General features: G+C 45.5%; 2 protein-coding genes across 5 annotated transcripts in view; both read right to left on the bottom strand.

Moving 5' to 3' along the window:
* LOC144159764 (uncharacterized) overlaps nucleotides 1-13,385 on the bottom strand; it is a 321,877-nt gene that overhangs the window by 217,119 nt on the left and 91,373 nt on the right. The gene's annotated exons all lie outside the window — the stretch shown is intronic.
* The window catches only part of LOC144158299 (uncharacterized), a 32,150-nt gene continuing 21,015 nt past the window's right edge, over nucleotides 2,251-13,385 (bottom strand). For 2 of the 4 annotated variants that reach the window (XM_077689103.1, XM_077689104.1), the window contains 4 exons: nucleotides 12,707-12,853; nucleotides 11,706-11,816; nucleotides 10,453-10,672; nucleotides 2,251-2,519 (listed from right to left, as the gene is read on the bottom strand). In XM_077689103.1, the coding sequence (XP_077545229.1) occupies nucleotides 2,413-2,519; nucleotides 10,453-10,672; nucleotides 11,706-11,816; nucleotides 12,707-12,853 (585 nt within the window). In that variant the 3' untranslated portion in view covers nucleotides 2,251-2,412. The remainder of the gene's footprint in view (nucleotides 2,520-10,452; nucleotides 10,673-11,705; nucleotides 11,817-12,706; nucleotides 12,854-13,385) is intronic. The other 2 variants (XM_077689105.1, XM_077689106.1) reach the window with 1 other exon arrangement.

Below are 13,385 nucleotides of genomic sequence, written 5' to 3'. Positions count from 1 at the left end.
TGTGCCAAGGAAAGCACGTGTTCCATTCTTTCTTTCTGTGCCGCATGTGTTATCTGTTCTGATAGGGAGCATTCCAAACTAACGTGAACAGCCCGGAATAATCTTCTTGGATCTACAATGTCCTCGATGCGAATCGACGGTTCGAGAACCACGCGCGCCGAAAAATAAAAAAGCCGGCAGAGCAGACGCCAAGGTATTCGATTTGTGCGACGCTCGCCGATGCAAGTCACTTTGTTGACCGCTGCTTCGCCACCTCTGTATTCTTTTGAGTTGTTAGGGGAGCACAAGTTCGCTCTAATAAACTTGTTTCTCCTTCAAGACAACTGCATCGTCCTTGGCTTCGTGACAATATATATATATATATAGAAAATAAAAAACGTACATCACGGAGATGAGCGTTTGGTCAACAGACGTCTATTATTTAACTAGTAGGATAAAAAAACAGCTTTTCTAGTTTATGAACCCCCCCCCCCGAGCCATTGAGACACCCCCCCTTGATTCAATGCCTGGGGAAACCCCTGGTCCGAAGGTTGAAATCACCGGCAAGTACAATCGAGCCCCCGTGCACATGCGATTGCATATAATCAAATAATGACTCGAGGCGCACACTTTCCGCATTCGGAGGCCTGTAAAACAGGCCCACTTTAGTAATCAATCATGAAGATGCACGTCGCACCACAGCCTCAGTATTTTTTACGTAGGGCATGGTAGAAAAATGAACCCCTTCCTTAAAAAGCAACGCAACGCCCCCACCGCATGATTCCGTCTTTACGCACTATCACATATCCTAGAGGCACAACTTCGTGATCAGATACACCGGAATGCAGCCACGTTTGTGTGATGCTAACGATATCGGGTAAACTGGCCAGGACTGCTTCTAGCTGCTATGCTTTGTTGACGGGACTGCGAGCATTTACATTGATTAATGTTGCTGACTTCAGCTTCTCATGATACGCTGTTGCTTGGAACATTTTTTTTTCATTGTCATTTCCTTGACGTATCTTGATACTGCTACCATTTTGTTGCTGCTTTCGTACCAAGAAAAGTCTTCTATCAATTTTAACCTTATCATACACTAGATGAACTTTTTCCTGACGATTTCTATTTTCCATGGTGTGAGCCCACAGTTTCCTTCTAATTTCTCGAATAGGCTGGGAAAAATCTTCACTGACGGAAATTGTGGAGCCTTTCAGTTTTGTGCAGTTTTTCATAATGTTCCCTCAATCTCGGTAGTCTGCAAGCTTTAGTATGATAGGCCTAGTTCGGTCATCGCCCTGCTTTGGCCTACAAAGACGATGAATACATTCAACTCCCAATATCATCACGCCAAGAAAATCCCCGAAAATTTTCTTTACAGCTGTTTCAAGTACTTCAGTCGACTCATTTTCTTGTTACTTGACGTCATACACGATAAAATTAGAACGGCGGTTTGTATTTTTGAGGTCATCCAGCTTTTTGGCAATAAGTTCCATACTACATTCAAGTTTAACTTCTGTTGACAGTCAGTCCCTTTAGTCTCAAGGCTAGCAATTTTCTCTAACTTTTTATCAATCCCATTGAGATCTTTGTTTCTGTTCGGCCACTTTTTATTTTTTGTATGTCTTTCGCGATTAGCTTCAGATGAGGGGCGAGCTCTTCGAGAGTTTGTCACGAATTCGACTCGACATCTCCAGCAAGAATCTACAAAAACCGCACAGATGCACAAAAATTGCCAAGTCGCATAGAGGCCGCAGGCACGGCAGCAAAATAAGAAATACATCATTACTGCGGAAACATTTTTCGAAAGCTTTTCTCAACTGGATACAAAACAGGAACGAATTGTTAGGTGGCATTCTGACGCTGCTGCCGTGCCTACTGCCAAGCGAGTCGTTGCGGGCCAGCTTTATGGGAGGCACAAGTGTCGGCGCTGGTGTCGCAGCCAGATCCTCCAGGGGTAGGGCTGACGCAGTTCCAGCGCCGCTGATGATAATTTTTAGGGCCAAGAAGTTGATGGTGAATTCACGACATAAAATTGATCTGATCTGATTTGAATGGCGTTCAGTAAACCCCCTACTGAAAAAATCAAACAATATTTGAACTATAATTTGTGTATGAGGTTATGGGCTCGTAAGGTTAACAATATTGCGGACTTCTACGATGTCGTTGAGATATCCTACAAGTCCACCTTACAAGTCGTATCATACAAGTTGCATTGTTGAAAACCATGTTGTTCAGGTTTATCGTACAAAACCCCCTGGAGTGAACAACACATCAATATGACTTACTATGTATGTGATGCTTCAATATGTATTCGATGTGTATGTGTCATACAAGCTTTAAATGTGCAGGTGTTGATATTGTGCTGTGACTGTGCTTGGATTCTTGCACAGTTTATACGCAAAAAGATACTTGCAAGCTGCTGCTTTTTCTCTTTTATTTCACATCCCGCAGCAGGTTGGCAACATATCCATTAAAGGCTTTCAGCCTCTTATTTTCTGGAGCTCCACTGCTTCGGTGTCGCACAAAGTAACCATATGCACCTGCAAAAAATGGAAAAAGAGGGGGAACAGAGAACACATGTTAAAGAAGTGCATGTGAATTTTTTGTGTGTGGCTAATCGAATAACTGAAGCGATACTACATACATTGGGAGGACTTTTTATGGTCAAATGAGGCTACTCTTTACAACTTCAGAAGCTGTGCTTGCTCGCAATGCTGTGACCATCAAACATTGTTGGCCCACACTTAAATGCAAAATTAGACACATGTAGAGATGTTTCCCTTATTTTTGTGCCAGTGTAGTGGAGAGAGGGGTGAGAATGGGCGCGTTAGAAAAGCCGCGTCTTCCTAGGGCATCATGAGGTTGAGCTCACAGCATGGCTGCCGGCTGACACCAAGGTCACAGGCGCAAGCCTATATCAGCACGTCTTACATTCAGCACGGTTGCCAGAACTTGGACATAGCAATTGCCTTACGAGTTTAAGGGGATGCTATGTTGTGAAAACAGCGCATTGGAAATATTGTTTATTTTGCCCCCATCTTTGACCTTTAAGAATGTGCAAACAATTCAAAACTTCAGAATGACAATTGAAGAACATAATGCAATATTGGATTTGACCTCAACCTGAAAAAAACTATGTATCTGAACAATTCAAATACATTTTTGAAGTGCGCACCACCTATCTGCTGGGTTCCTGCACCGCATTGGCGAATTTTTGAAGTGTGTACCCGCTCTTGGGCTTTCCTGCTGGGGTTTTCCTGCACTGCTTTGGTGACATGCAGTGAAATGCTAAAGGTGTATTTGTAGACCGCCTCTCATCGCCTTGGCATTATTATGCCAACTCTTTCCCTCCTTTTGCATCATCACGTCAAGAAGCGGCCCTAGGCGACACTACTTTCCAGATAAGGCATGGCTGCGTACTTGTCATAATCCCCAAGTCTCTAGTTTTTGAGCAAATGATGTGCAAATTTCATGTTTTTTTTAAAGCCTGTAATGTTCCTTTTTGTACATGAAACAAAGAAAATGGTAAGCTTGTCTGTCTTCATGCCCCTAGACACTAAAATAAGTCTTTCTTGACAAGAAGGCATTGACACGACCCGAGCATGTTTGTTGCAGGATATTCCAGTGGAAGCCATATTTAAGATCCTTGAGTGTGGAAGAGGGTGACGGGGCATTCGCACAAAGCAAGTGTTTCCTTAAAATAAAATTAATGCATTGTTACACTGAAAGGTACCCACACGCAAGTGCAAAAGCAGAATGCTACCACTACCATGAAGATATGCAGACGTTAAATAATGCTTGTTGTCGTGCAATCCTTTAAAACCATGCACACGAAGGATTAAGGAGAGATGCTCCTTGAAATAACTTATTATCATTATTCACACAACATGCTCCAAAAATCAGTGATATATTTCTAGTGCAGATTTCAAATACGCCAATAAATTTTGTATGGCTGTGATAGTTCTTGAGTTAAATCAAGGAGCAAATTAGTGATTTCTGCGGGCACTTCTTCCGATAGCATATGTTCATGGAAAGCACCTTGCTGTAGTTCATTTAGCCTTTTAGATGTATCAGAATATCTAGAGAAAACTGCATGCAAGCACTGACACTATGCCGAAAAAAACAAAATTCCAGCTGTTATTTTTGCAATACTTTGGAACAATACCACAATTCTAAGTAGATAATTGCAGTGTATGTATGTGCGCCAAATTGTATTTTTCTAGGCCGATTCTAAGCTTACAAAAGACTTCCCTCAAAATGTGAAAGTTGCCAGAAATTTGAAAATGAGAAAAGCGAGTTTGAAACTTTCAGCCATTTGTGCTAGCGGAAATGCACCTGTCTTCACATAAAAAATCGCCACAGTGAAGAGAACCTTGTACACAAATGTTCATTTGCTTCATATTTCCTCTGTAACCCCCCTACTATTCTACCTTGATTTTTGGATGTATTTATCCGTTTTTTTTTAGGCAGCCAGGTGCACCTCAAGCAATTTACATTTCCTGTGTGATTTTTAGCATGATCACGCACAATGTCTTGCAATCCAAGAAAACATCTGCACAAAACGGCGTTAGAGTACCATAACAAGGCATTGATGATGATGCTAGCACTGTTGAACATCTCTGCAAAAACCAGGGTAGAACTGATGCATGTCTGGGTAGTGGCATCAGAAATGCCAGATTAGTACAAAACTTGCTATAGTTGCACGACTATCACCAACACGGCAAGTCTAAATAGTGTTGCATCATGGCAGCCATGGGAGCAGTTGATTTTACCCAACCAGAAGAATCACTTGCGTTCATTGACTAGCCAGAGATACTGTTAATTATTGATAGTGACTCTGGTTAGCCAGTGAGTGAATGTGGTTTGACCGGTTGGGCAAAATTCAAGACACACTGTTCCCATCCAGTACGAAAATCCTCGCTGGTGTCGTTCCACACCTCGAAGTGATCAGTCTGTCGTGATTTCACCCAACCGGCGCAATCACCTCCGCTCATTGATTAGCCAGAATCGCTATCAAGAATTAACAGTGACGCTGGCTAGTCAGTGAGCGGAAGCAGTTTGGGTGGTTTGTGAAATCAACTGTGACTTCCCCCATAACCCCCATGATGCAAGACTATTTAGATCGTTGCCCACCAACACTAGTACCACTGTTTGTGCCTGATTGTAAAAATCCTTTGGAATTTAAGTAGTGGCTTCCACATTTACTGAAGGTTTTAGGCAAAGTCTTCCTTGATTCACTGTAGTATCTTTACAAACAAACTTCGTTTCTACACCAATCATACTAGAGGATGCACATTATAGGTGTAGCGCCACTATCACCATCTTGTTAAGAGCCACCGTCATCATCAGGAGATTGACCAGCTGGCCCAGCGGAACACATTCAGCACTCGGCACACCTCAGAACGGCCCCCTCGTTTCTACGCGCCTCGTCCTGACCATGGCACGGCCAACGCAACCACAATAAACGTGGGCTCGGCCACACCGCCTCATCGGCGCCTACAATTTGGTGACCCGGCAAGCGGCTTCGCCATGGTTTCGCAACGCTGCTTCCCCAGCCGCAACCTGAACGACGGCACGCGAAAAACGTTCCCCGCCCTCCCAGACCTTCCCTTGCTGATTCCGTTTGGTCCCATCACAAACCACTCTGCATGGTCGTCATTCTGGAGAGCCATTTTTATGTAAATGACATCTGGTCCCCGGAAATCAGGTACCACGTCACACTACAGCAGCCACCTGCTGACCTCATTGAGCAGATCCAGCTGCCGACCCCAGGACCCGGTGCGTATGACGACTTGAAAGCCGCTGCCCTAAACCACCACGGAATAGGAACGCCTTTTTCCACACCACCACCCCTTCCAACGGCATCCGTGGATTACACGTCACCGGCAGGTCCACCCTCGCCTGAACAACAAACGCGAGCTCCGACTACGACTTGCGGCAACTCGACGGAACACCATGGCGCAGTCCCACACGTTGCGTCTGCCGCACAAACCCACCCGGGTGTTGATTGCTTTGCCGCTAACAACTGGGAAACTTCACCGCCTTCGCCGCATGGCACGGGTGAGAAGGATCTTTCAGACCCTTTTCCTCCCCGCACACGCGAGACCTCTTCCCCGTCACCGGTGAAACAGCTTCCAGCAGTAAACAGCTCGAGATCCTCGGATGTGCAACTGACACTCGAAGCTGATCAGACTGCCCCCGAGAGTCGTGACACCCTGGCTATGATGAAGACACCGGAGAAACAATTGCGGGACAAACGTGCCAACAAACGTCGCCGAAAGAATGTCTTGTTCCTATGCAGTCAGACGCGCCACGAAATAGTCACCCCACCTCGACCGATTTCGTGCTACAGGAGCGTATTCGGTTTACGGTGTCGCAGGCGCTCTGCTCTCCGACCCCGGATGAAACCAGCACGAGTGCACTGCACGTCAGGAACCAGACACACCGGTGGTTCGAGAGACGCTTGTCGTTGGCGCCCTCCGCTGCTCCGCCTCTCACGGCGCGTGCGCAAGTTGCCCAGACAGGTGGGAAAAGCGCTACAGTAACAAGGACAAGTGAGTACACGGGACAAAGCGCTACTAGCAACTGAAGATTTTATTACTGCAAAACATACATATATACAAAGAATAAACGCCACAGTCATCACTTCAAATTTCACAATCTACCATCTGAAAAGATCAAGGCGCACCGACAACCAAACATTTTATAGATATTCACACCGCACGTGTGCTGACACGAAAGGCGCCACATACTTTATCAACCCTGATTTAAAAAGGCATACTCAGTGTCAGACAGCAGGACCGATGGTTGGCTGACACATACATTCCCTTCCTTCTTTATACGGAAAGCTTCTATTATTTCTCTTGTCAGCCGTGTTTTGTGTTTATCAACAATTATCGTATCTCGCAGTTTTGGGTGGCATTTGCAGTCTTTGCAATGAACGGCTAAATGTGAATACGGTGACCCTTTTAACGAGCTCTGATGTTCGCGAAGGCGTACGTTCAGGCATCGGCCGGTCTGCCCTACGTATTTCTTTCCACACGTTAATGGAATACTGTATACTACGTCTTTTTTGCACTCCAAAAACTTTGTGCCGTGTTTCCTACCACAACCCTTCTTCCTTGTTGGTTTCTTTTCTGCCACCCTTTGCACCGCTGGGCAAATTTTCGCCAGTTTGTTTTTAGCTGAAAACACCACGCGCACCCCATATCTCGACGCTATCTTCTTTAGGCGATGAGACGTGCCATGAAGGTACGGAATCACCGCTATCTTCTCTTTGCTGGAATCCGCTTCTTTTGCCCTGCTCTGATCGGTGCTCCCTGGCCTTTTAACCTCTCGGCGATTCCTCTCGCACGCCAACAGAACACACTCATCTGGAAACACGGCCGCTCTTAACCGGTCTACCTGAGCGGCGACACTTTGTTCCACCAAATGTTCGCAGGATTTTGTTAACGCAGATCTGATGCAGGAAATGGCGACGCCATTTTTTACTAGCTTTGAATGGGCCGATTCGTAGCTTATCAAACTCTTGGTGGACCTAGGGTGGTACATCCAGCAAGTGTGGGTGGGGAGAAACCTAATCAAGATGTCTAAAAATTGAAGCTCGCGTTGCTTTGTTACCTCGAACGTGTACTCAAGGCCAAGCCCTTTTTTCTTGAAAATCTTCATGACATCTATGAGCGTATTTGTAACCGCGGTGTTTCTGAGCAAAACAAGATAATCGTCAACAAACCTAAACAAGTTCAGATTCATGCCCTCCAGTTCAGTTTCAATTGTTCTGTCAACTTTGCTCAGAAAAATATTGCAAAGGACTGGGGCAACACGAGAACCAATGCAAATGCCTGCTTTCTGTACGTATATTTTCTCTCCCCACGCGACCAGTGTCGATCTTAGGTATAGCGCAAGCAACTCTAGGAAACCTTCGACAGAAATCCCACAAGCATTACGGAACGCAACTTCGTCATTATCATTGGTGATGCACTCTTTCACACTTTGTAGCAAAGGTGCATGCGGAATGGAATAGTACAGGTCAACAACATCTACACTGAAGGCATCAGAAACCCTCACACCATCGGTTCGCAGGTAATCTACAACATCGGTGGAATTGCGAACCAGAAACGGATCCGACAGGCGAAGCGAATCTAAATGCCTCTGCAGATAACCCGAAACAATGTGCGGCCATGAACCCTTTTCCGAGACAATTGTGCGGAACGGGTACTCGGGCTTATGGGTTTTTACGGTGAAGAACGCTTCTAACGTCATGCCTTTCTCACTTTTAACTGCAGAGGACAACCGGCCCAAATTCAAATCGCCAAGCAATTTCACCGCGCGCCGCTTAACGACAGTGGCCTTTTCCTTTACCTCACGAAAATTCTTCTTGATGGCGCTCTTAGCCTTCTCAACGAACATTCCTTCTGGCAAAACAACAAAAAAACCCTCCTTATCGGAAACTGCCACACGAGAGCCACTGTTTGCCAGAAACCTTATCAATGGCCCGAAACTACCGGTTACCGTTTGTCTTACATTACGAGAGGCAAACACCTTAACGCATTCCGTAACACACCTTGGTTTTTCTTCCTCCTTCACTTGGCGGGCCACACTCCTGGACAGCTCTACCTTTTCGGCGGGCATCAAAACAGGTTCGACGCAGAACTTGGGTCCACGTTGCAGAAGGTCCCTATGTCCGTCTGGCAGCTGAAGATCCCCTAGGACCAAGACTGTGCCATCCTTTTTCCTTTGTCTCTTCTTCTTCGGTAAATTCGGTCGTACCTGGTTCCACAAGGTTTCCGTAGCACTCTCCGATATCCTTGTCCATTCCTGGAAGCAGCGGTAGCCGTTCCCACCTTGTCCGTGGCAGGCCACACGCAGGCGATCCTTGAGGAATCGAACGTGAAAGCCCCACTCCGAGGCCAGCTTTTGGCATATCCGCCTACTGTTTCCACGGGTGGGAGCGAAAAGCCCGCACAAAGCCTGCACCTCAGGAGGGCAAAGCGAGGCTCGATTGTACCACGATGCTACCCGGATCTTGCAGATGTAGATGGCAATCAACGTAGTGATGGTGGCGGGGTTAGAGAAGAAGGTGTTGTTGACACACGGAGAAAGGCCCTTTGTACTAGAGATGACATTCAGAAGAACTGCGAGCTGGGCGTGTTGGTACATGTTCCAGGTGGGATAAGCGCTACAGTAACAAGGACAAGTGAGTACACGGGACAAAGCGCTACTAGCAACTGAAGATTTTATTACTGCAAAACAAACATATATACAAAGAATAAACGCCACAGTCATCACTTCAAATTTCACAATCTACCATCTGAAAAGATCAAGGCGCACCGACAACCAAACATTTTATAGATATTCACACCGCACGTGTGCTGACACGAAAGGCGCCACATACTTTATCAACCCTGATTTAAAAAGGCATACTCAGTGTCAGACAGCAGGACCGATGGTTGGCTGACACATACATTCCCTTCCTTCTTTATACGGAAAGCTTCTATTATTTCTCTTGTCAGCCGTGTTTTGTGTTTATCAACAATTATCGTATCTCGCAGTTTTGGGTGGCATTTGCAGTCTTTGCAATGAACGGCTAAATGTGAATACGGTGACCCTTTTAACGAGCTCTGATGTTCGCGAAGGCGTACGTTCAGGCATCGGCCGGTCTGCCCTACGTATTTCTTTCCACACGTTAATGGAATACTGTCCCGTGTACTCACTTGTCCTTGTTACTGTAGCGCTTATCCCACCTGGAACATGTACCAACACGCCCAGCTCGCAGTTCTTCTGATTGCCCAGACAGCGACACATCCCCAGAGCTCACACCACAGAACAGTCAAGCCACTCCGGTCGTCATTCTGCCGCACCACGCTTCACCTTGTCGCTGTCCTTCCAGTTACACCTGCCGTTCGCCCCACCATCAATCGCAGCAGCCACTTCGCACCCCGCAATGCGTCCGCGGCCGCACTCCCAGCCTTGTCCACCACAGGTTTCCCCACATCCCGGACGCTACCTCGCCGACGACCAGGACCGTGCCGTTAGTCAACCTACTGCCACTTGACCACTGACTGCCCAAGGACTCTTCCTGACTACGGAAAAATTGTACATACCTGTACATAGTGCATAGTGAATTTTCCTGCATTATTTACATTTCTCACTTTACCGCGCTTCACGCTAGGGGGGGAGCCCTGTAGCGCCACCATCATCTTGTTAAGCGCCACCGTCATCATTAGGAGATTGACCAGCTGGCACAGCGGAACACACTCAGCACTCGGCACACCTATGGAACGGCCCCCTCGTTTCTACGCGCCTCGTTCCGACCATGGCATGGCCAACGCAACCGAAATAAACGTGGGCTCGGCAGCACCGCCTCATCGGCCGCCTACATAGGTTAACGTGTTACAGTAAACAAAAATACACACAACCCCATGTGAATTCACTTGAAGCTTGTGTGCATGTAATTGAAGCCTACAGACTCACTTCGGACGGCAGCCAGTTTTTCAGGTGTCAGCTCTTTCTTCCCTTGGGCACCTGTCTTCAGTTTGGCATTGCAGGGCTTCCCCGTCACGCTCCTGTCTTTCAGCGCCTCTGGCTTCCAGAACGTCCGAACAGTGTCCCGCACAAACTGGCTGTCAGATTTGGCTTTGCTGAGCCGCTCCCACCGGTCAACACTGATGGAAAAGCCAGCGGCAACTGCAATCTGCATAAAAAATAAAAGAAAGCAAGAAAAGAAAAGACAAAGCTTCGCATTAGCGATTCTTGACAATTATTGTACAGTCCTGAATGCTAGTAAGGTGGCTGGAAGACGTTTAGTTAGAGTTAGCCAAAGCCCACAATCAAGAAGTTCTGTCCTTTATGCAGGGTTCAATCAACTTTGCAATTTCCATCAATGGGTGATAAATAAATGACAAAAATATATTTCGACCTGGGTAGGTTACGTTTCCTATCAAACTTTCAAATAAATTTCAAGGGAGTGGCCTATCAGTGATGTGTATGTATGGCCAAATGTATGTATGGCCAAATTATGTATGTCCAAACATAGGCCAAATATAAAAAATCTGCCTTTCAAGAAGAGAATTGGAAATTTTGACAGACTGGCCACACAACGCACAAACCCATTTATTCTGAGCAGTAAGCGTTATCACTGAAGTGGATTTACCAGACAATAGTATGATTGCGTGCTTCATATGTGTTGGTAAAATTTAGTTCATTTCAGCAAGTCTCAAAAGTAAACTAAGTTACCTTACTAATGGTTACACAGCAAGTCCAATTTATGACATACAGTTAGCTAATCAACGGTGATGAAAGTATTACGCCAAGTAACACACTGAAAATGAGTGTGCATCCCGTCACTTCAACCGCTAACACAGTCCTGTACTGGTGCATACAGTACAGTCCTGTACTGGTTGATTTATAATTAAACAATCAGAACTTTTGCCAAAATTTTATGCCCATGGACCACCTCAAAAAGTTTGTATGATATAGTTTCTTATAAATATATTTATACTTGGTCAATGCAACGAAAATGTTAAATGAAACCTTTTAAGATAAATGATTAGGTTGCCACACTACTGAACTTTGTAAGAACAGAAAACATTGAGGGGCACTTGTAAGGAAAAGTACCCATTTAAAAAATGTTGTCCATGTGAAACAACTTTTGCAAAGACAAAGAACATGGTAAAATAAAAGAGTATGAAATCACAATAAACCAGCTTTGGGGCCGAACAGCTTGCCTTTCCATTGTTGACTGCAAAAAGCTTCTCAGTGTTGCCTGGACCGAGTGGCTCAGTGGCTGGTGCAGCCTGAAGGTGAGATCCTGCAGTGGCCGCTGGTGGCTCCTCTGGCTGAAATGTAGTAACACAAAATACAATTTGTTCAATACTGAATGCACTTTGTAATCAAGACACCTCTTTGTAAACAACCAACACAAAATTTTCAAAACCATTTCCGCCTGTTTTTAAATTTAAATTTTATATTACACTAAAAAATATTTTGTAAGGACTAACGGCCCCCATATTAAAATATAAGGCACAGCTTTGAAGTGTGCTGCAAGTTCAACCGCTTTTTTCGCTCCTAGTGTCTAGTGATGGTGCCTAGCAATGAAGCGAGCAACATTTACACACAACCTGCAAGGAATAAGGGCTTCCCAACTGTCCCACAGTTTCTGAAAACGCAACCTTGCTTTACATTTTAACCAGCTACAATTTGCCACTGCACAGAAACCAAGGTGATGCCTTATTGTAGTGAAGGGCTGGTGCGGGATGGTGGCTAACCCATTGAGCTGATGGTGTAGCGCTTCCGCAAGAGAAAGCTGCACTGAGGGAGAGGAGACCGAGGACGCAGTTCGGACAAGGCGGCAGCAAGACGGCACAACTCGCTGTGTATGCCCGAGGACTGTCCCGGACGCTGCCGTTTGAACCACCACAGTCTTTCCATTAGTCTTTTCCCTCTTCCCATTCTGGGCAACTCGAATTCCCTCTTGAATATAATACGAGAATTCGTTAAGAAGCCCCAGCTCGGCTCATTATGCTCCACACAATCCTGCCCATTACATCATAACAGTTAGTATCGCCGAGGTCTGTTATGCTGACAAGCCAATAGTTATTCATGTTATTAGGCCGTAAAAAATACACAAGGTTATTAATAATCTTGTGTACCCTGTGCACCACAGTATGTTTCATATAAAAGTACACCATTTTGCAAACTTTTAAAATGTGAATAAAGTATTCCTTACTTGCACAGACAGCTTCACTTGTGCAGCCGTCAACATTGTAGTTGGCAGCTGCTGCTTCTGATCAGATGAGGTAGCGCAGCCTGGTCCTGTATGCACCGGGCTGCATGAGATATGACTGGGCTTGGGAGGAGCCTCTTCTGGCCGGGGCTGGAAGATAATAAAAGATGTGGATACAAAATGAAATATCAGTTCATGCACTTCAACGATAAATTGCAATCCACCAATTTCTTATTTTACCACAGAAAAAAATTCTCGCTTTCATATTAGAAATAAAGTAGGCCTTCTCTTTTAAAAAAAGCTCTTGATCATTTAGGCAGCCTGAATGCAGGTAACACCACTATAAAATTTTCAGCTTCAAATATGCAAGTACAGAGCAAGGGCAGCTGAACCTACGTCATGCGCAGCCAAACAAAAGCACCAGGAACAAAAACATGAGGAATGGGTACAAGCTATTTCTTTGTATACCGAAATGTTATCAGTTTCAACGTGAGCAGTTAGGGTGTGCCATCGTCACAGCTTTCAGCATGCATGACACATATCTGCCAGTTTAATGTTCTTTTCCAGAGTTTTAGCTTCATTCAGGTGAAAGCTTTAGACAGCCCATTGTGTTAAAAGCCAGTGCCCAGCTTCAGCGCCCATAAAAGAAAAATGCCTTCTTCGGAAGCACTCCATAGCATCA

Source organism: Haemaphysalis longicornis, unplaced genomic scaffold, assembly GCF_048455015.1.
Source record: "Haemaphysalis longicornis isolate Haplotype H1 unplaced genomic scaffold, Haemaphysalis longicornis Haplotype H1 scaffold_10, whole genome shotgun sequence".
Lineage (NCBI taxonomy): Eukaryota > Metazoa > Arthropoda > Arachnida > Ixodida > Ixodidae > Haemaphysalis > Haemaphysalis longicornis.
The sequence above is the reverse complement of the archived record's forward strand: the minus strand, read 5'-3'. Positions and strand labels throughout refer to the sequence as shown.